This window comes from Ambystoma mexicanum, chromosome 9 (genome assembly GCF_040938575.1).
Source record: "Ambystoma mexicanum isolate Mex_15411 chromosome 9, UKY_AmexF1_1, whole genome shotgun sequence".
NCBI classification, from domain to species: Eukaryota; Metazoa; Chordata; class Amphibia; order Caudata; family Ambystomatidae; genus Ambystoma; species Ambystoma mexicanum.
Genome location: NC_090931.1, coordinates 1,061,285,720 through 1,061,309,144, shown reverse-complemented (window position 1 = coordinate 1,061,309,144; position 23,425 = coordinate 1,061,285,720). Strand labels below are relative to the sequence as shown.

The window sequence follows — 23,425 nt, the reverse complement described above, 5'->3', positions numbered from 1 at the left end:
CAAATGTGGGTTCTTTTGTTTATGCCTAGGTCTGCTCTTAAGGCATTATTTTGTAGGGTTTGGAGCTTGTGAATAGTAGTTTTATTAGCACCACTGTAGAGAGCATTGCAGTAGTCAATTCTGGAAAGTATTAAGGCTCTGGCCAGGATCAAGCAGCTCTCGTCAGAGAGGAATGGATTTCCCGCTCTGAGAAGCTTACACGTGTAGGCTGTGGAGGAGGTCAGTGATTTGATCTGTTTATCGAAAGACAGTGTAGAGTCTAAGTAAATGCCAAGGGTTTTTACCTGCTTAGAGACTTTAATGGTGTTCCCATCAATGTTGAAAGAGGAGAATTCCTGCCCTAGTTTTTTTTGATATTAGCTTGTGAACCCAGAATTATCAACTCAGTGTTATCATCGTTCAAGCAAAGGCCGTGAGTGGCCATCCATGCTTGGATGATAAGATATACTTTGTTCACCAACCCCGTGTCGCTGTGATCCCCAGAAAACGGGAGGAGAATCTGGGTGTCATCTGCGTAGTTAGTGTAGGTGACACCCATATTGCCCAGAACATCAAACAAGAGTTTGGTGAAGATGTTGTAGAGAGTTGGTGAGACGCAGGATCCTTGAGGGACCCCGCAGAGAATGGGGTAGGGTCAGCCGCTGCCGAGGGAGTGAAGACTCATTGTTCTCTCACTAAGGAAGGACCTAATCCACTTAATAGCTTCCGGGGAGAAGTGGGCAGCAGAGTCAAGGTGTTGGCAGAGGACATTGTGGTTGACCAGATCAAACGCGGCTGAAAGATCAAGAAGGAGCAGAAGTACTGATTTCCCTTTGTCCCTCAGCTCCTCAATTTGAGTCTTTAAATCAATAAGGGCTGTTTCTGTTCCGTGTAGCGGGCGGAAGCCAGATTGTCTATTACCAATGAGTTTAAACTGTTCAAGGTGTTTTTGGATTTGAATGTATGCAGCTTTATCTAGAATTTTGAGTAAGAAAGGGACCGTGGTGATGGGGCGGTAGTTGGTAGGGATAAGTGGGTCTAAGGTTTGTTTCTTGAGGAGTGGTAGCACCCAATATTGTTTGAGGTTAGCAGGGATGGTGCCTGTGTCAAAACAGGCGTTGATCGGTTTGGTGATGAATGGGGATAATTCTCTGGCAGCATCTTTTATTAGTTGGGCTCGGCAGGTGTCACCATTGCAATTAGATGGCTTCAGTGACAGGATCATTTTTTCAACCTCCAAGGTAGAAATTTTGGAGAAATTGAACGTGTTATTATGGGCCTGTGGTGGGACATTTGTTACAGGACTATTCGATGGGTGCTGTAGGTTTTTTTGTTGAATTTTATTTTGCAGAGTGACAATTTTAGTGGATAGTGCTTTTTGGATGACTGAACACCAAGATTTGTCCTTAATAGGAATGTCAGGTTCTGCTATTGGGGACTCAAGTTCTTTGAGTATGGAGAACAGTTCTTTCATATTGGAGTTAGAATTGGCAATACGCTCATCGTATGATTTACGTTTGGCATGGCACACTTCCTGCTTATAGAGTGAGGACAGTGAGGATAATTTGGTCTTATTCTCGCTAGAAGGGCAGAGTCTCCATTTGGTTTCACTTTTTCTTTTTAGTGTGTGAAGGTCTTTAAGTTGAGGCGTAAACCATTTATTTATGTGGGCCATAGGTTTACTAGGCCTTAGTTTGAAGGGGGCAATTCTGTCCATGGTGGAAAGCATGATATTGTTGAATTCTTGAACTAGGGTACTAGGGTCAAGATTTTCCAGCAGAGAGTCAAGGGTGGGAAGGATAGCAGGGATAATTTTCTCTACTGTTTACTTTTTTTATTTCTAGTTAGACAGGGTGGTGCTGCTGGGAGCACCTGTGGGGTAAGTCTTGTAGTTGATAGGTCGAAGGACACCAGTGAGTGGTCTGTCCAGGAGAGTGGTAGTATGGAGGAAATGGTGGATGTACAATTGCAATCCGCTATCCAATCCAGTATTCTTCCTTTTTGATGGGTAGGTTTAATAACTTTTTGGGAAAGACCTAGTGCCTTAATTGTTGTAGCTATGTCTGTGGCATGTTTATCAGTTTGGTCCATAAAGCCAAGGTTGAGGTCCCCTAATTAATAGGAGTATTTGCGAGGATGGTTTGAGGTTGTTAGTGAGTAAATTGTGCAGGTCCTCCTCAAAGGTCCCAAGTGGACCAGGCAGTCTATATATTAGGTGAATTAAGTTTGAGAATTTTTTATTTGGAATTTGACCAAGAGGGCTTCACACGATTGTGACACATGGGCAGGGGCTAATCGTAGGAATAAAGATGTTCTAGAGATGATAGCGATGCCACCTCCTCGGGTACTGTCACAGTCTTGTCTGGCTATGGTATAGCCCTCGGGAATCGCTAGCATGAGAGCAGGTCCTGCTGCACTATGGAGCCATGTTTCCGTAATGGCTAGAAAGTCAAGCTTGCCTTCTGTAATTAGGTTGGCAATGTCAGTGGCATGTGCGACAAGCAATCTTGCATTAAGAAGGGCCCCTTTAAAGGGGGGGTCACGGTAGATGCCTTGACCGGGGTAAAATTGTCAGTGTTATTAGCATGTGACTTACACTTGTGGTTGTTGTTCTGGATATGTGTGTCCGGTGTAGATAGTGGCGGAGACAATTTAATGTTAAGGTTGGTTTTGAAGTTAGTTTTTGGAAGCGATCTTCTTAGTGGTTTATATATTTTAGGGAGTCTAGCACGGAGGCGTGTATTTCTCTTAGTAGTTTCACAAGGTAAAGAGGCATAGGGTGCTGTGGTGCAAGCCCTATTATGTGGAGGTTTGGCTCATAGTGACAAGGTTTATTGGTATCGGTGGGCTAAAATTTGAGAGGAGTGCTAGTAGGTAACTGATAGGCATCAAGGTGCATAACAGTAATACTAAGGTTACCATTTTCCTGTAACGCTATCAGAGAGAGTGATGGCTAATGGCAGGGGCGCTGGGATAGAAATGTTATTTTAGCTGGACAATCGCCGAAGGGTAGATTCGGCTTGGCTAGAATATAATACAGAATAGACACAGATCATCTGGGTTAGAATGCATAAGTAAACATAATCAGTTAGCACAATATTCCTAAGGTTAGGCAAATTAGACTTGGCTAACATGCACAGCATAGGTGCAAAACCGGCAGGGCGTTAGTGAACATTAGTTTGGACTAGTTCAAAATGCATAAACAAAGGACATCTAGATTCAAATTTAGCAGTGGGAGCCAGAAAGGCACTAATTCAAATGCATAAACAAAGGACACCTAGATTCAAATTTAGCAGTGGGAGCCAGAAAGGCACTAATTGAAATGCATAAACAAAGGACACCTAGATTCAAATTTAGCAGTGGGAGCCAGAAAGGCACTAATTCAAATGCATAAACAAAGGACACTTAGATGTGAGTTACCAACGAGGAGTAGGCAAGGTGTGGTTGTACAGCAAAATGCAGAGTACACAAGCAAAGGTACATCTGGGGTTAGGCTCTGTTGCAAACGCTAAGTGGCATTCAAGTCCAACACAGCGATTAGTGGGCATGGCTAGTGCAGGTTGGGTAATGGAGGGAACTGTTCTGGGTGGCTAGATATATTGAGAGTGCAGAGGCAGTAAGTTTAGGCAGACATAGATTACTCACAGTCTCACAGTCTCGTGGAGTACGAACAGGGGATATGGCCCTGGGCTCTGGTCAGCTCGGGACAGTCTCTGGACAGTTGTTGGCCTTACCCTCAGGGCCTTTCCAGGAAGGGCCAGCTTATACCTTCCGGCGTCGGGTTGGCTAGTATCTTTCCTGAAACAGCCAATCAGGGAGGTGCTGGCTTCAGGTGGAAGGTGCAGGGAGGCATGAAGAGATTAAGCAACACGGGCGGCCATCTTGGATTGGCTGGAACCTTGTGTGCATCAATGGCGCTGTAGTGGGCATCAGGGTTGCCAGGGCTAATTGTGGTAGATATGCGCTTTCGGGGTGAAGCTCTTACATATCAAAATAAAAGACATGAGATACCGCGCCTAGTGCGCTAAGAGTATCTCAATCTAATAAACAGATGCACGTGGGGTAGCATTGTCAGCATACCTTACTGGGAGACAGCCCTTCGGAGGCAACCTGCTGCTCCTGCAGAGGTCGGGGGGAGGCTCTTGCTCCGGTGGGCTTTTGTGATGTATGAAGATCTCGAGTCCGGCAATGTGGAGCTGCCTGCAGTGCCTTCCCAGGAGGGGCCGGCACACGCCTCCCAGCGTCGGGTTGGCTAGTATCTTTCCTGATACAGCCAATCAGGGAGGTGCTGGCTTCAGATGGAAGGTGCAGGGAGGCACGAAGAGATAAAGCTACACGGGTGGCCATCTTGGATTGGCTGGAACCTCGTGTGCATCAATGGCGCTGTAGTGGGCATCAGGGTTGCCAGGGCTAATTGTGGCAGATATGCGCTTTCGGGTTTGTAATGGATGTACACAATGTAGCACTTCCAAGGACAGAGTCTCAGGGTGGTAAGGTTGTGACAGATGGGGCTTGGCCAAGCAGCCATGGAATAGGCTGTGGTTCCCGTGAGCTCCGGGATCCGACTGATTGATCCGATGAAGAAACAGATGATAAACTCTCTGAAAAGCAACTTGAAGCGCATGAGAAGGCGTGCGAACGTATGGAGCGAAACCTGTGCATATTTATATTGTGTTCTGAGCTCTGGAGGTAGCGAATTGCTACATTGTGTTCCGCGGCCGGCCGCAACATGGGAGTGAAGATGGCGGCGGCCCAGAACAAAGGACTTCTGAAGCGGGCATCCCGATGAGGAAGGAGTTGCCCCAGCTGTTTGCTGCAGCAGCGGACAGCATCGTGTTACGTGTGGAGGCATGGCGGATTTAGCGGCCGTGACCGCGGAGGCCTTGCTGGTGTGGCGGGGGACCCGGTCATTTGCCGAGAGCAAGGGCGGGCCGGGGACGTGCTGCCCGGCGCCCGTGGTGGGGAAATTGGTCTGGCGTGTGAGGAGCAGCCGGGCCCTGCTGAGCTGCGGACCGCAGCAGCAACGAATGAACACCACGTCCCGCGGTGGGGACAGAAACGTTCGGGGCGGGCGCTGCCTGCCTCGAAAAGGTGTGCCGAGCGGCTGATCTGTGCTTCGGGGGCTAGCCCCATGATAAATGCAGCACACACGTGTTGCGGTGCAGCCAGGGGGCCCCCGCTGGCACGACGGAGACCCTGGTCTACATTGTGAGCGTCTGCACTCGGGACAAGGGAAGTCCGTGTGCGCGCTGACGGTGCTGCAGACGGAAGGTCTGGCATTACGGCGGCAGTACATACAAACTGTGCCCTGCGGAGCGGGTCCCGAAAATCACGGGCGGACGCTGCACGCCCAAAGTAAAGAGCTCTGTGGAGCAGAATAAATGCCCAGAGGACCTGCCACTGGATTGGCCTGTGGGTACATATGGATTGTGAGTGATCCCACTTGGACCCAGCAAGGTCATTGAGGATAAACAAATTGGCAGGACCTGTGTGTCTTTGTGGGCTGCATGTGAACTACGGTTGGGCACGGGTGCACCCTCTGATGCCACACATGGTGGCCGCAAGAGGTGACTTAAGGCCCTGTCAATCGATGGGCTTCCTGTACGCCTCATAGGCGCAAATAATCTCCGCCTGCATTACGTGTGCCAACAAACAGAATATAGCCCACCCAGAGCCGATTGCAAATCGTTGTGGCGCGGGCAAGCTGGACAATAGCCACCCTGTCGATCTCAAACTCTGGAAGTGCCACAGCAACAGCACATAGTTCTGCTCAGACACGTTTTTTGGATCAGGGAGGTGCTATGTCAGCGAAGGGGTTGAGGGCCAAGACCAAACAACCCACGATTGAGGTTTACACGAAAGCGCAAAGGACCCCACAGCGCTTGCGCAGAGTGCGATTGCGAATCCTGCGGAGGAGGCCCCGGACGGGGATAAGCAACAGATCCTGGCGGCCATTACAGAGATGAGCACCAAATGGGGCTCAATGATGGCGGACTTGCGAGCAGCCCTGGAGAACAAGATTGATGCAGTGGGCACTGAGTTGACCCTGCTACGACAAGATGTCAGAGCATTGGCGGAGAGAACAAGTGGGCTGGAAAGCGCAGTGAAGACCAATACTGAAGTCAGCACCAATAACGCAGCTGAGGTTCACGTGTTAAAGCAGCAAGTTGCTAACCTTGAGAACCGAGTGGAGGAGGCGGAAGGGAGGGCGAGGAGAAACAACATACGGGTGGTTGGCCTGCCGGAAGGGGAGGAAGGCCACGATCCCACAAACTATGTGGAGAACATGATCCTACAAGAAATAGGAGCGGACAAACTCTCACAGGGGTTCACGGTAGAGCGAGCGCATCGCGCCCTGATGAGAAAGCCACGACCGGGGGCCCCGCCGAGACCAATAATCACGAGGATCTTGAACTACAGAGATAGGGAGAAGATCCTAGAATATTTCCGCAAGGGAGGTACGATAGAGAAAGCATCCGCCACCATCACGGCGTACCCAGACTACACGATGCTGGTGCAGAGGCAGAGGTACAGCTATGTGGCTGTCAAGAGGAGGCTACGTGCGGCTGGCATTAAGTATATGCTCCTGTACCCGGCAAAACTGAAGGCGTTGCACAAGAGCAGAGCGTTCTTCTTCGATTCGCCGGAGGACGCGGGTTCCTGGCTGGACCTGCAGTGTTGTCCGGAACAAGAGGCGGATCGAGATCGTCAGGAAAACGTCGATTGAAGTGGCTGGCTCCTGGATATTGTGGGGGTAAGTGGGAGGGGGGCCCTTATTCGGGGTGAATGGCTAGTCCAGACGGACATCAAATAACTTTTGGGACTTGTGCTCTACATGGACTGGAATATAGTGAATACAATGCTAGAAGAAATTGCATAGTGTTAACGTTAAAAGCAGATTTGACATTAGGAGTAATGGGACGGTAGCAGCCCACCCCTGAGAACTGGTAGTTAAGTGGCCACTAGGGCGACTTTACCCTACTGAGCTCTGAGCACAGGCTTGTGCGGGTCAGGGCTAGATGTGGGGGTGCCTGAGATCCAGGGATGGAGCTGAGCAACAGTTGGGGGGGGGTTTTGTTGGGGAAGGGTCGGATGGGGGAGGGGCGGGAGGGGAGGAGTTTGGTGATTTTTTAGTTGTTGGGAGTTTTACTTCATATATGAGCCTACATGGAAGAGCTGGGAGGAGGAATCTGTATCGCAAGGGCGGGAGGGACCGACCAGAGGTTGGGAGGAAGATTATTGAGCCATGGGTGAGCTGAAAGTGATTACGTGGAATGTCAGAGGTCTTAATAGTTATTTGAAAAGGAATAAGGTCATGTTGTATCTGAGAAGGCAGAAGATAGATATCGCACTGTTCCAGGAGACACACCTGACGCGCGAAAAGTTGGAGACGGTTGCAAAAAAATGGAAGGGAGTAGTGGTGGGCTCGCCGTATTCTGCTTACGCAAGAGGGGTACTTACCTGGGTGGCGCCGCATGTCCCGTTCCGGCTGCTGCAAGAGGTAGTGGAGACGGACGGGCGGTTGGTCATACTGAGGGGGCTGGTCGAAAATAGAGAGATAAGTAACGTGAATTTATATGCCCCCAACCAAAACACAGCAACATATTTTAGGACGCTGTGCACCAACCTTAGTAAGTGTGTGGGTAGCGCGGTGATCTGGGGCGGGGACTTCAACTGTGTGTTGGACTCCAAAGTAGACAGGTCAGATGAAAAGCTTGACAAGCTCGCCCCAGCAGCTAGGGCATTGCAGATGCTGTTGGACAACTTTGGCCTGACGGATGTTTGGAGGACGAGATTCCCCCAAGAGAGGCAATACTTGCACTACTCTGCCCCGCAACAGCTGCACACAAGGCTGGATTATGTTTTTGTCACGGCGGATGTACTCGCTGAGATTACCCTGATAGAATACAAAGCGAAGGTCCTTTCAGATCACTCGCCATTGGTACTCGGGTGGCAATATTGCCCCCCGAGAGCACGAATTCCAACATGGCGGCTTCGTGCAGACGCGCTCAAAGATTCAGTTTTTAGAGAAGACGTCAGGGAAGAGATCCTTAATTATTTTGAGACGAATACAGGTAGTGTGGATTCTGCAAGCACGTTATGGGAAGCCTTCAAAGTAGTGATGCGAGGGGTTGCCATTGCCAAATCGAAGGGTTTGCAGGGCGGGATCCTAGCTGACCTGGGAAAAACGGAAAGAGAACTGGAGAGAGTGTTGAAGGGAGAGAGTGTAGATATGGAACGGGCATCTAAACTAAAACAAGAGTGCGTAGAGTACTAGGAGAGGCTTTGTAATCTCAACTACAAAAAATACATAGAGAGACAACACGCGGGGGGGGGATAAAACCGGACGCCTTTTAGCATGGCTGTATAAAAGCGAAACTCCTAGAATTCCCATCAGAACAATAACGAGAGAGGATGGGGGGATAGTGGACACTCAAGAAGGGGGGAACAAGGAGTTTGCGGGCTACTATAAGGCGCTGTATGGGGACAATGAGCGTTGCAGCCAAGAAGAGATAATGGAAACATTGGAAGACATAGGACTGCCTAAGATAAGTGAGGAGGAGAAAGGGGAACTAGATGCCCCGATCACTCTTGAAGAGCTAGAAGAAGTAGTTAGACAGTTGCCTACTAGCAAGACCCCGGGGGCGGTTGGGTTCCCGAGCGAGTTTTATAAAGTTTATAGAGAGGAAGTTCTCCCCACAATGTTGGAAATGCTTAATGAGGCGTATGAGATAGGACGGCTGCCGGAGTCGCTCAGAGAGGCGATTATAATACCGCTTCCCAAACCAAATAAACCAGGGCACAGATGTAGCTCATATAGGCCTCTGTCGATGCTAAACCAGGATGGTAAGATACTGATGTCTGTCCTGGCAAACAGATTGCGGCGTATAATTAGCAAACTGATACACCCTGACCAGACAGGCTATGTCCCAAACAGAAACATAACCCATAACCACAGGTGACTCCGACGGGTGATAGAGTGGGGTAGTAAGAATGATGAGGAGATGGCAATTGTGTCCTTGGATGAAGTGAAAGCTTTTGACTCGGTCAGGTGGCCGTGGCTGCTAGCGACCCTAGAGGGATATGGGATAGGGCCTGGCTATATTCAATGGGCGGAGATGTTATATAGTGAGCCGCTAGCTAGAGTAAAAATGGGAGCGGTAATATCCGAACAGTGGCAACTAAGTAGAGGCACCAGGCAGGGGTGCCCCTGGTCCCCGATGCTTTACATTTTGGCCTTGGAGGCCTTAGCTATATACCTTATGCAACAATATGATGCTATAGTTATTGAAGTAGGGGGGGAACGTCACCTGATATCCCTGTATGCGGATGATTTGTTACTATATTTGAGGTACCCGGAAGACAATCTCCAGTATATTCTGGAGGTGATGGAGAGGTACGCGAGGCTATCCAGGATAGCGGTTAATCCACAGAAATCCAGCATTTTTCCGCTGGGCTGCTATAGGAGCGCCCCTGTAAGACGCTTACCAGTACTACAGAAGCCATGGGCGGTCAGCTCTTTCCGATATCTTGGAGCTTATGTGTACCACTCGGTAGAAGAAGAGCATAGGCAAATCACAGAGGTAGCGGTTGCGAAAATCGAGAAATGCATAAAATTCTGGGTGAAGCTGCCCCTAGCGATGATGGGACGCAGGGCAATGTGGAAGATGGTGGTCCTTCCTAGGCTCCTACACTACTTTAGTAATATTCCGTATATGATACCCAAAAAATTTTTTGCCAAATTGAATAGTATGTGTAGGGACTTTCTATGGCAAGACACTCGAAACAGAGTGGCATTATGGAAGCTGCAAAACTTTTATGAAAAAGGGGGGATCAAAATGCCTAATTTTGAGGTCTATTATGTGGCGAGCCAGCTGCAATATGTGGCCAAATGGCTCTCAGATGAAACGACCCCCGAACTACGGTTGTTTGGACGGGACTGCGCCCCATTCCACTTAAAGGAGATGATCTGGTTGCCTGAGTCGGAAATGAAACAGTGTTCGAATATGATGAGGCTTGGGTGGAGGATGTGGCATAGAGCGTGCCGGATGATGGAAAATCCAATCCTGTGCTCCCAGCAGGTGCCGTTGGCCGCGCTGGTAGGAGATGATGAGCAACTGAGGGTGATTGTCCGGACCCACTGGGAATTGGTGGGGTTGGTGACATTAGGGGATATATGGCAAGGAGGGGTCATTGTGGATTTTGGAGTGCTTGAGGAAGAAGTGGGGCTGCATTCCGGACAGTATATTACATATCATAGAATTGTACTGAGAATTCGGAACACGTGGCCCAAAACCGTATTAGAGGAAGAACCGGATGCTTTTATGGGGGCAATATATGATGTTTCTGAGGGAGGGCACGAGATCTCTAGACTGTATGAGATGGTGATGCATAAGGTCGGGAAGGAACCGACACAGTTAAGGTTGGACTGGGAGGTGGAAGTGGGAGCCCAGATGGAAGATGGGATGTGGGAATGCGCCCTTGGGTACCACAAAAAGGTGTCTAGGAATGCGAGATTAAAGCAAATACAGTTGTATGTGACACACAGAGCATACTTGACGCCTTTGAGGATATCCAGGTTTGCGAAGGCCGGTAGACAGGAGTGTCCCAAATGCGATGAGGAAAAGGCAGATATGACGCACATGTTTTGGTCATGCCCTGTCATAGAGCGTTTTTGGAGGGAAGTGGCACAGAAATTAAAGGAAAAGGGGGTCACGATCATCATAGACACTGTTTGGGCCTGCTTGCTGGGTGGGTTCCCCAGATCACAAAAACTTAAACATGTTGGAAAGCTCAAAGACTTAGCATACGTGCTTGCGAAAAGAAGAATTGCTATGGGGTGGAAAACATGTCACAAGCCACGAATAGATATATGGTGGAGGGAGCTGCAGAAATGGGCGGAGGCTGAAACGGTGGTGTGGCAAGAAGCGAGTAGCGCAGGAGGAGAAGAGGAGGCAGGAAACCTGATGGCATGGAAGTCATTAATAGCAGAGTTATTTGGCACGACACAAGACCTGGCAGAATCCACGGGAAGTGATACCCCGCCACAGGCAACGAATACAGAGCGCGAAGTATGAATAGGCTCATAAGGAGGGAGGGAAGGGGGGGGAGCAGTGCACATGATTATCCGATGAACAGTTGATCCGTTATACAATGCACTGCACGTTTGGTTTGTATTTTTGTTTGGTTTGAAAATTTAATAAAATTTGTTTAAAAAAAAAAAAAAAAAAGGTTGTGACAGATGATTGTCCCTTTGTCATCATCGATTGTCACCTGGAATGTGCCAGGCCTGTGTGCACTCCGCAGGGATTGGATTTTAGGTGAAAAATTGTGCCACAAGCTCAGTACAGGCAGCCTCGCCATGTGCCCTTTCCCCTCCCATGCGCAGCGGGCGTGCATGTGGTTGGGGATGTGGGGGCACCACCATGTACACTGGTACGCCCGCCATGTTGCAACATTGTGTAGGACACATGCTGCCACAATGATCCTGCACTCTACTGGTGGTGCATATAGTAGCTCTCCACCAGAGTGGTCAAGGGAGCGGAAGCGTGACTTTAGCACTCCGAATGTGCGCTCCACTATGCCCCTAGTTGCAATATGGGCTGCGTTGTATCTTACCTGGGGGGTTGGTGGGGTTCCGTATTGGCGTCATCATGTAGGTGCTCAGTGGGTAGGCACTGTCTCCTGTGGAGGTGAGGTGGCTTGTAAGTGGTGTGGTTTAGTCTGTGTGAGAAATGCATGCATTTGCAGGGCCATTTGTACTCAACAATGAGCCATGTGTTGCCATGCCTCCCAGATTCCAGGGCCCGGTGTAGGGATGACATTCTGGATATGAAACTATCGTGGGTGGAACCTGGAAGTTTGCATATACAGAGGTAATGATTCCCTTGGCATGACATACAACTTGCACGTTGATGGAATGCCAGTGCTTGCGATTCCGATAGATGTGCTCAGTGGCCCTAGGTAGACGTAGGGCCACATGTGTGCAATCAATAGCACCAAGCACTTTAGGGCAGTGTGCAACCCCGTAAAAAGTCCTGGACCACAGCTTGCCTTTCTGCTGGTGTTCTGGGCATGTATATGTGCCTGCGGACTGAGGGGCGTGTAGTCATGATTGCCAACACCTGGTGTAGGCAGTGTGAAATTCCCCCGACAATGGCAATTGTCTGCTGAAATGACCCAGTGGCCAAACATTCAGTGGGCCTCATTACGAGGTATGCCGGTAGCCATGCCGCTATTGGCGGCATGGCTGCCGGCAAAACCGCATCCGTGTCCGTGTCTTCGGAATGAGGACTTACCGGACCATTCCGAGTTCGGATGGCCCGGTAATTCCTCAATCGAGGACACAGACACGGTTCATCCCCATTCCCATTTCAGCCCCCATAGGGCTGAATGGGAATGGGAGAGGGAGTAAACAACGGGCCATTACGAGATGGCCCGTTGTTTGCTCCCTCTTCCCCTCGTGGGACCCGGTATGCACGCCTGGTTTTCCCAGGCGTGCTTAACGTGTCCTGTGAGGGGACCTCGTAATGTGGCGGAACGGGTTGAACGGCGCTGCAGCCTTTTACGGCGCCGTTTAACCCGTTTCGCCAGGGTCGTAATGAGGCCCAGTACATTGAGCACCTTTTCCAAGGGGCTCAGTGCTTGGGAGCACAGGGTGGGTGAGGTGAGGTCATCTTCCCTCTCCCTGACCAGGTCTAGGATGATATGAGGTAGGAACCTATACCTGCCATAGACCTGGTCATCAGGCATCCCAAAAAGGCTGGTCCTGGGTAAAGAAATGCAGGCCCTGGCTATCCTCCTACTCCTGCAGTGTCCCACGATCAATGCTGCGAGAAATGGCACATTCATCGTAGCTGTATATGTGCATTTGTGTTTTGTGTGTCTATTTATGCACTGTATTTGTGCACGGTGACGCATACGCCACCTTTCGCTTGACAGACGTGTTTCCGGATTAGCGTTTCTTTTCCCATACACCGGCGAGCCCTGTTTGATTCCATTAATATGTGTTGTAAGAGCGCGTGTGGGCGTTGCAATTATTTTACTGTTGCACCTCCCACATAATGCCCACGTTTACGCTTGTTGTTCCCCATTCCACGTGTTCCGCCCACTTTTTAGGTGACTGCGCAAGATGGTGCGCCCCTTAGTTGGGAGTCTCACGCACGGCGTTCGTAGTGTTGCAGTGATCTGTTGGACCTGCGCGGTTTTAGTAAGCCACGTGCATTGTGTTCCATGAATCGACAAACGGGCACTTGCGCACATTTTCGCACGCAAGTCCCCCTTTTTAGGCGCAATGATGAATCGGGCAGCAAGTGCTTTCCCCTAGATAGAAAAATCTGCACCTTGATCTAAACCTGTAAACTATGAGCCTGCCACATTCTGCAATCTAGAATATGCATCAGATGGAGGGGATTAGTGAACTGCTTGCTATGCGTTGCATACAATTTAGCTTGTTTCAATTGGAACTTTTTTTCCCTTTAAGGATCATGCTCAATATATCTGTGTCTGCAGAGGTCCTGCCCCTGAGCGCTGTACCCACTGAAAATGCTCACCGCTGACAACACCACAACCTCTATCTCACTCACTGTTTCATCTGCTGCATCTGCCCTGCAGCAGCAACCGCCTCTTTCGCCACACTGCATATCTAGCTGGGTCACAGGGCGTGGCATTGGCTACGCATGAGCACTCTGCTTCAGGCTGCCAGTCAGGTAACCGCCACATTTAGTTGGTGAAGTCTGCGAGTGAATGGACGCTCTCAGCCCAGGTTCCACGAATCCTGGAATGTCCATTCAAAGTAATCTGAAATGACCTACTCCGATGGGCTTCAAGGCCACACAAAATGATTCCATCGCTCCATTGAAAGATACAAAACTAAGTTCATAATTCAACATGTGGGTTAGGAAAAGGGTTCAGGGCCATTCTCCTAGAAAAAGAAAGACTCTCTCAAAAACTGTAATCATGAATTGTCACCTTTGTGGACGCAATGATATACGTTAACACTGCACTAATGCACTATATAGGAGTAATTTGCCATCTGACAAGTGAGCAAGCACCATTAAATGTAGAGGAAGAAATGTAGACATCACTTTACTTACCAAATGTTTCCTTTTCTGTATGATTCAAATATTTTTTGCAGATGTATGGCAAAGCAGCTTCACACTGAAAACTCTGCCAAGATCCTAGAACAGTACTAAACGTGCCACAATGAAAGTCTGATAGTGGCCCTCCTGATATGTCTGAAACACAAGAAAGGGAAAAATAGATAAAACTATGTTTGGGTGAATAGCAAAGATAGTTTCTTCATATGGTTTATTATTTGGATCCACAAAACATATACTATTGTTCATTTTGCAAAATACAACCATCAATCTGATTTCTCAGTTATATTATGTTCTGAATTTCTGTGTGCTTCAACCAACGCTCACACCTTGAACATTCTGTGGTCCATATATTTAGCCTTTCCATCCACAGAGGAAGGAAGCAAATGTTACCCTACAGACGGGGAGAGTGTGGCAAAATGGAGGGGGGCAGGTAAAGTAACACAGAGAGTGCCAGAGGTACAGCTTCAGCTTTAATGACCATGAATTACTGAGGCAATATGACCCGAGGTGGCAGGCCAACCCTGCTGGAAATATTTCGTCAGCCAAGTTAAGGGCCAAGTTAAGGGGCAGAGAGAAGAAAATGTAATCAGCAAACAGGAGTACTCAAAACCAAATGCTGCCCACTTGGAGTACATCAAATGTATGTAAGAATAGTCATACATTGAACTTGCTGATGTACTAATTGAATAGAGTCTGCCCCAGTGTACACTCCTGCCAATTGTCCTAACATATTATATGGAAATGTGCATGCCGAACTTGAAAAGCATCAATGGGAGCCTATGTCTTTCTACACCCATGTCATCATGTAACCAATCCTGTCACACCATGGGAGAAACAATAAGACAAAGAGCCATTGTGGAACTACTTGTTAGTAGTAAAAGGTGGAGTCAGGACCAAGACTGAACCATTCAGCAGACCACAAATAAGCCTCTGAGCTGTCAGAAGATGACCAAGAGACATGAACAGCATGCCGTACCAGAGTAGAGTTTGTCAAACGCTAAGCTAATCCGGTAAGGGGAGAGCCTGACTGAGATAGCGAAGTAGTGAGCAATAGCTGTGAAACCATATTGTTTGTAGAAGCCTGGTTTGTTATCATTAGAGAATCATTACCCATTTAGGGATTAGTTATCCATCGTTCATTCTGATTAGTAGTGACATGAAGTAGTGACATTAGATTATCCACATATATGTAGCCATTTGCATTTGCTATAGAAAGAGGCCTGTTACTTTTGAAGTGCCTTGCTAGAGACATGTAGAGACATATGCATTATGTATGTATTAGAGACACGTATGAGTGTGCACTTAGAATATGCATTGAGCATTATAGATAGCGCTTGGGTTTGCGAGTGAAAGAGTTAGGCACTACATTCGAGAATAAAATGCATGTAGCTGGCTGCTATGGCATTCTGAAGCCATTCCATTGAGATAGAAGAGAAGTGCCACTTGGTTCTGTGCGAAGTTGTTATTGTACACTGTGAAAGATTGGAATGCGTTTACAGTTTCTTAGCAGACAGAGATAATGTGACTCTTGTTCGAGTGGAGAAGACATTGCTGGCTTTATTATCAGCCTGGCTGGTGTTCACAGACAGAAAAGGTGGGGGCAGGCAGCAGCAGAGAGGGAGAGGAGAGCTTTGACACACAGAGACATGCAGGATAGAGGGATTTCAATGGAGGAATATGGAGAGAGATGGATGGTATGGTAACAGAAGCACTGATAGCATGGTGTAGATATGTACAAATGTCATGATGACCAGAACATGCAGTGATTGAAAAGTACAAGACATGCATCACAGACTTTTAGGCACTGCTCAGATTTAGAAATGCTGACAGATAGACAAAGAGGCATTTTAGCTTAGAGAGACATGTAACCATGGATATGTATGTACGTCATTGAACAGTATAACCAGAGGTGAGGCTCTGAGATTTGGTATGCTACTCTCTGCTGGTCAGCGCTCTGAGATTTAGTTGGAGATGGAGTTCTAGATGGAGATGACACACTGACACTCTGCGAGATTGAGAGATCGAGGGAGCTGCTCTCTGAGATGGACGAGAGATGTTTGGCAGTAGCATAGGAAAGATGTTTGGATGGCTCTGAGAGAGGAAGCATTGGGGAAGCATTCTGATGAGAGCTGATGATATCGATCTGGCAGAGAGAGTTAGCAGGAAGACCAGACCACTAAGAGGAGAGGCCTGGCCCTGACTGACTGGCTGGTTGCAGAGTTAGCTGGAGAGGAGAGACAGAACAAGAGGGGAGTATCGATCTGAATAAGACACATGAATGGGGAATTAGGACAGACACTCACACTGAGCTTTGGCTGACATGATAGATGGGGTAACCAGACAGGAATTGTCTTAGAGAGAGAGTGTGTGGATTGGAGAGGAATGGTGTGGATTGGAGTTGCTATTAGATTGCTTGCATTAGAAGCCTGTAAGGCTTATAGTTATTGCATTGCATTGTAGATTTGCACCAAAAGCATAAAAGGTGCAAATTCGAGATTTGCATTATAGTAGTGTTTGTATCATGCATTGCTGTGCATGAATACATGTATTCTATTGTTATAATTGAAACTGACTGGTGTGTTTTCATTTTGTGTCCACTGTGCATTTTATTTTGTTTTGTCTCTATTCTTATGGTTATGTAATAGCTTATGTTTGTGTGTCCATAGCATAGTATTTTAGGAGTAACTTATGAGTAACACAGTGCACAAATCGCCCTGAGATACAAGAGCAGGGAGGGCATAGTGATCCACACCCCCAAGGTAGATTTGGAGAACTAACAAATGGTTGCCCACGTGGTACTAGGCAAAAGATAGAATTGTTGCAGTTCCAGATAGCGAAGTAGTGAGCAATAGCAAGTGGGCAGAGGTTCACGGCCAAAGGGGAGACAGGCACTCAGGCATCCTCCCGGGGGAAATAGTTCTAGCATGAGCCACCGAAATGAGGAGCAGACTGTCCCAAAAGGCGAGAAGTCAAAACCAGCAGAGAAAGCTGAATCATACATAGAGGAGCAGCTATTATAGATGCTCCACCAAGCAGGCGATCCTGGGATTCAAATCTTCAAGTGGGGTGCTGCATTGTGGAGATGATTGTCCACTCTCCCAACTAGTGTCAAGGTTCCACACAGAATGTTTAACAAGTCCAGGAAAGAGAGCGCTGTTGCATCACTAAAGCTTGTGTACATATACTCTGCTGAAGAGATTGTCAAATAAAGCAAAAACAGTAAAGAATTATTGCATTGTGGGGATTGATTGTCCTATTTATAATACATGCTGGTGAAAGGGTGCCTAACAAGTAAAGAAAAGTGACAAACAGCTGCCCAATAAAAAATTTATGACCATATTCCCAAAACCTTTCTAAAAAGTCAGAGGAATATAAGAGGTGTTACATAGTGTACATTGGTTGCTGTGAGACTAATATAACTGAAAGAAATGGGCCGTACCAATGCCTAGAGAGTAAGGAAGTGCTGAGTTGAGAAGTGAATTTAGATTCCCAACACCTCTGAGGATGCTACTGTGTGGAGAAGGCAAAGGAACTATGCCATTTGGGAACTGAACATGAACACCCCAAATAACTTTGAGAAGGAGAACTAAATACACTAAGCTTACATGCTGGGAGTTAATACCTAGAGCATTTTATAAAAATAAAATACATTAGAAGGAAGGGAAAGCTTTAGCATTAGAGGGCAGGGGGAAGGCAACGAGCTGGAGGAGCTCATCGGAAATGAAATGGGGATGCTCATTTGGGCAACAAATGTGGCATGTGAGGGTTTCCATTATAAAAAACAAAGACAGGAGGTAAGGAATGGGACTTTGTAACAAAGCAAAGAAAGTTGGCAGATAACAATCAAATCCTCTTAATAGTTCTTTAAAACATAGTTTGTCAAAATAACAACGCCGGATAATTTTTGTTCAATAATTGGGAAACGTCCAAAAAGACTGTGTTAAAAATCCTGAATGGGAGATTTGGTGGAATTTCAGCAGTTCAAAAATTTGGACTAAATCCCCGATTCGGGGGCAAGGGCTGCAGAGGTGTCCCTCGCACCCTTGTTCACTATACAGTAAGTGGGGGCTGTCCTCCGCAGCCAGTCCCGTAAAAAGTAAAAAAAGGATAGGACCATGCAGTGCCTGTTCCCGATCATGAAAGTGAAAGTGAAAGGGAACAGGCATCGCAGGGACACAGCGACTCTGAGCCACACAGCGAAGTGTGCTGCCGCAAGGTAAGTAGGGGGTGGAGCAAGGGAAAAGGCTGAAATGTTCCAGGGAGAGAAGACCAAAAGTTATTTTCGGAAAAATAACTTTCAGTCTTTTCTCCCTCGAACATTTCAGTCACAGGCTTCCAACCCCAATCCAATTTGCCCATATAATGAAGAGGTAAACAGGTCTTATTGTGCATTATACAAAATAGCTTCAGCCCTCCAATGACTACCATAAATCTGTTCTTTAGACTGTATCTTCTCCACCACAGATATATGCAGACATGAATTTCCTTCAGCCATTTTACCAAGTGTCTCCCACACATGAGATGAACCAAAAAACACCCACCCTTTAACAATCATATCCTGCTACAACACCACAATGACTCCTCAAGTATATTCTGAACCTTTCGTTGAGTTTTTTTAGTGCCTCACAAATGTGAAAACAACCCCAAACCCATATAGGTGAGTATATTCATTTATAAAACGAGAGAAGAATTTGGGGCTAAATGGACAGAAAATGAGCTTCGGTAGTTAGTAGTTGGTGTACAAAATTAATATTTAGCGAAAGCTGCAGACCAATGCAAAGTAGGGAGTAAGCCCCTAGATCCCTAAACATGTAACGGGTGTGAATACTTTGCTGGTGTTGCACTTATCTGACAATAATATCACAACTATATTCAATTGCAATATATATCATTTAATGAATTCTTGATGCGTAACAGAGTTCGCCAGGTTTTCCTGATGCGTAACTATTTTCACCAAGTTTGCAGACACGTGTTTCAACTTTGGGTCGTTTTCAAGGCATTACATTAAATCAGCTCATCTGTATATCGATAGTAGATGATTAAACATATCGCAATTAGATCATAACAATGTAAAGACGATTAACCAAAACAACCAGTCGGTTCAAAACACTGTGTGGAGGACAACCAATGACAGAGTTAGTTTATTGGATCATAGGATACTAAATATCCATTCCATACTTTAGCACTATCAAATATTGGACTAACAATTAGGAATTGATCACATTTTCAATCGCTCTAGATGCTGATAATTATCATATAAGAAGTGAAGCACTGACTTAGAATACTTAGTAGCAGTGCTAATATTAAATACATCTTTACAGCACCTAAGGTGAGGCTAACTTCTCTATTATTACACCATTTTTAAACAATGACACATGGCCCTCATTAGGACTCCGGCGCTACCATGGTCCATGCCGGAGTCCGCCGTGGAGAAAGAGGGAATTACCACCCCATTCCAAGGTTGACGGGGCGGTAATTCCCCCTTTCTCCATGGCCCTTCCCCATTCCCATTTTTGCCCCATAGGGCTCAATGGGAATGGGGAAGGCGGCAATTACGGTACCGCAAATTGCGGTACTGTAATTGCCATCAAGGTCCCTTCGCGGGTCCCTACTTTAACGGCTGGCCCAGACCAGCCGTTAAGGTCGGGAGCCGCAAAGGGACCTCGTAGTAAGGCGTTAAGGGGTTAACGGCGCCGCAGCCTTTTATGGCGCCGTTCACCCCTTAACGCCGGGGTCGTAATGACCCCCCATTGAGTCAGTGAATAGTCAGCTAACTATAGATCAATCCATCTATCATTTTCAGGGATCTGATATTGAATGCAGGCACCCACAGGGGAGAGACCAAATGGTGAGCCCTCATACAAAGGGACACATTACCACTAAATAAACACCAAGATGCACGTTGCATGGGGACAACGACCATTTGCTAATGATAGCGTCGTTATTGTTCACTAGTGTAAAAGACACATCTTAATAGACACATGTGGGGGCGAGCAACTCTATCTCGTCTGGCACTGTTAACAAGACACCAATGCTGAATTGTTCAAGTGTCCAGTAAGGATCCAAATATAGTCTCAGGCACTAAAAGTAAACTGATGATATTTAAACATTGACATTAATGTTCATAAAATGTAATTTCTATATATTTTTTAGATTAATTTATAATTCATATTAATAATAATGTGCACTAGTTAAAATACATTAATTCAGGATATGTGTGAACATAAAGGATGTGTGTTGGTGTGGTAACTACCACTGTCACGGGATATATCATTTGGAAACTGTACAAAGGGTTAGACATGGCAAGATAACATTTCCAATGTCTTACCTAAAATTATTTTAAGGTGTTAAAACATCACCTCTTGCAATACTATTTACTATATTTAATAAAACAATATGCATTATTTATTCTTTTTGTTGCCAGTCTTTTCAATCCAGTTAACATTTTCCCAGAATGTACCCATGGCTTTTTTATATTGTTATGCTATTTTACACTATTGAGTTTTACACTCTGCACTGCTGCCATTTTCATGGTTGCTTGCCAGGGGTTCTGCAAGAAAATCTGGTTGGGCTTGGATAGTAGAGAGGGGGAAAATGCCACATATCTTGGCTGCTGTATCAAGATGTGCAGATCAGAGGTACCATGGCTCTGCATGCAGGTATGTGTGTGTGATTTGTGTCTGGGGCACTTGAGCTATCTGTAGCAAGAAGGATATTTGTCTGCCCATCATGAGAGGAACCAAGGGCTGGAACTGTGATTTCTTAACGTCAATATCATGCAAGTTAAATACTAGTTAACCTAGTAATTATCATGGAAGACTTGTATCTTTCCCACATGAGGTTGTTGATTTGGTCCCATATCAGCATAACTTCCTAATACTAAAACAAAAAGTAAATAGGTTTCTTACAGCGTGCTTCATGCTTGACTCCAACTTCTAAACACACGACCAGCGATCTAACCTGTGTTGCTCAGAGTAGTCTTGTTTTCAAAATGAGCGTATTGCCCCTGACCTATCCTGCCAGCATTGATATCTTCACACCTCACCGCTATGGCTGAATATACAATCAAATGTGTACATACAGTTCGAACATGTTTTGATGTATTCCTCAGAATAAATGGTTTGCACGATTGTCAGTTATTAAGAATGTGTCATTCCCACATTTTTCATAGGTGAGTTTTTCAATGTGTTCCTTTATTATGCAAGTCTATCAATACACTCCCACCAGTTGCATCATGGAGAGTTCTCAAATTATTATCATGGAGAACTTAAAAACGACTTTCAATAATCGTCTTATGACTACCCCAAAAAATGACAAATTAGCATCGAAATAACAAATTCACTGGATACCCTGGCTCCCCCTAGGATGAAGAAACCTAAATCCCAAGAAAAATTAAAACATTTTTAACACCAAGTGGAAATGATGAGGGTTGGACAACAACATGAAAAAGAATGTGCTGTTATGAGTTTTATTCCATGTACCGATGCCCTTTGCATGGTCTATTCGTGCTAAAAGGAGCTTTTCCAATCTAACCGCAGACTCCACGAAATGCAGAATCCACGGCAGACGCTACAGATGTTTAACCAAACGGAAAAAGAAAGAATTATGTGCATGCCACATTGTCGTTGCAAGCAACAAAGCCAAGCATCTCTTCTTAATTAACAAAGAATAAACAAACCACAAATACTGTATAACCCTTTTTGAGAACTCTAGCACTTGAGCCAGCAAGAATGTTTACAATCTGATATAGCTGTGACTGTTGTTCCTATATACCAACTTCCAATGTTCACCTCCTTCCAAGCATTGTCCACCTTTCTTTTCACTCCCTTCCATACACACCCTGCACCCAACTCCCTAAAGTAAGCAATTTTGCATGTATCATTTGCACCATACTTTATTTGGTTATTTATTTGTTTGGTGAATATACAGTGCTTTTATCCAAAGTTCTTTACAAACATTATAGACGGTACATAAAATCTTGAAAAGGCGAAAAAAACGAAAACGGAAACCAGTAGGATCACAAATAACATGATAAATTCAGCAAATACAGTTTTAAGAAGATGAGACTTTAAACATTTTTTAAATGGGGCAACAGAAGCCTGCAACAAAGATCGGGCTAAATAGCTGAGGTGCAAGAAGTTAAAAAGAATAAAAACGCGAAGGTGCGCTTGGAGGATGAGGGACAGTCAACAGGAAGAGTGATGTGAACAAAGGCTGTCACAGAAAGGATATTGACAAACAAGAGATTAAAGATAAGGAGGGACTACGTTATGAAGACATTTGAAAACAAGACAAAGAAATTGATATTCAAAGCATTGCTGGATGGGCAACCATTTAAGATGGGCAGAAAGAGGGAGACAAAAAAGAATCCTGATAGCATAATATGGAATAGAATGAAAAGGAAGAAAGGCATATCTTGGAAGACCAGCACACAGGGAACCTCAATAGTGTAAACGAGAAAGAACCGGGCTTTGAAGTAGAACTTTTGAAGAAGACAAAGGGCCTCTTTACAAGTTTGTCAGTAAACGTTACGTTCTGGCAAATGACACGTAGGCAGAAACACTTTTGCCGGTAATACCGGTGCCAGATACCAGACCTTCTAGAATGAATGTCACCGATAATACCTGCAACGGAATACCAGATGTCCAAGAACCCAGTGCCGGTGTTACCGTCAAAACATTAATACCAGCAAATTACGAGTATGGATTTGCCAGTAATACCAGCAATAATTAGCTGGTATTACCGGAAAATCCAGGTGGATATACCAAAACTTCACTGCAGCCAGTAATGAGACACAGGCGATGTCAAACAGGTCACAGGTGTACCCAATCCAACCAGGTGCACCCAATGCACACAGGAAGAATATTAAAGTGCCACACCCAAAAACACTTACCAACACACTCATGCTGTCCCTCATTGCTGTTTACGTGGACCTGGAGGTGTTCCATGCTGATTTACAGCTGCTGGGGCTGGAGTATCAGCAGTGGCAACAGGAGGCCAGGGAGAGAAGGAGGAGAATGCAGATGGGGATGGAGGTCGTGAGGGGGAGGAGGAGGCGTGCAGTGATCCTCACACAGGGCCACATCATGGACCGTCACGGACACACAGATCCTCACCCTATACCGCCTCGACAGGGACACCATCAGAGCTAACCCACATCTAGGAGACATAGAAAGCAGGATCAGCATCAGGACAGCCAGTCCACTGCTGGTAAAGCTGGTGTCGGTCCTGCACTTCCTGGCCTCTGGCACGTTTGGGCACTCAGTGTGACAGCTGTACAGCATATCGCAGTCTGTATTCTCCAGAGTGCTGGTGCAGGTGCTAGAGCGCCTCCTGTGCCATTT

At 46.4% G+C, this 23,425-nt stretch overlaps 1 protein-coding gene across 2 annotated transcripts in view; it reads right to left on the bottom strand.

Annotated features, from left to right (window-relative positions):
- The window catches only part of PLA2R1 (phospholipase A2 receptor 1), a 1,951,179-nt gene that overhangs the window by 1,606,444 nt on the left and 321,310 nt on the right, over positions 1–23,425 (bottom strand). For both annotated transcript variants that reach the window (XM_069616352.1, XM_069616351.1), the window contains one exon: positions 14,076–14,216. In XM_069616352.1, the coding sequence (XP_069472453.1) occupies positions 14,076–14,216 (141 nt within the window). The remainder of the gene's footprint in view (positions 1–14,075; positions 14,217–23,425) is intronic.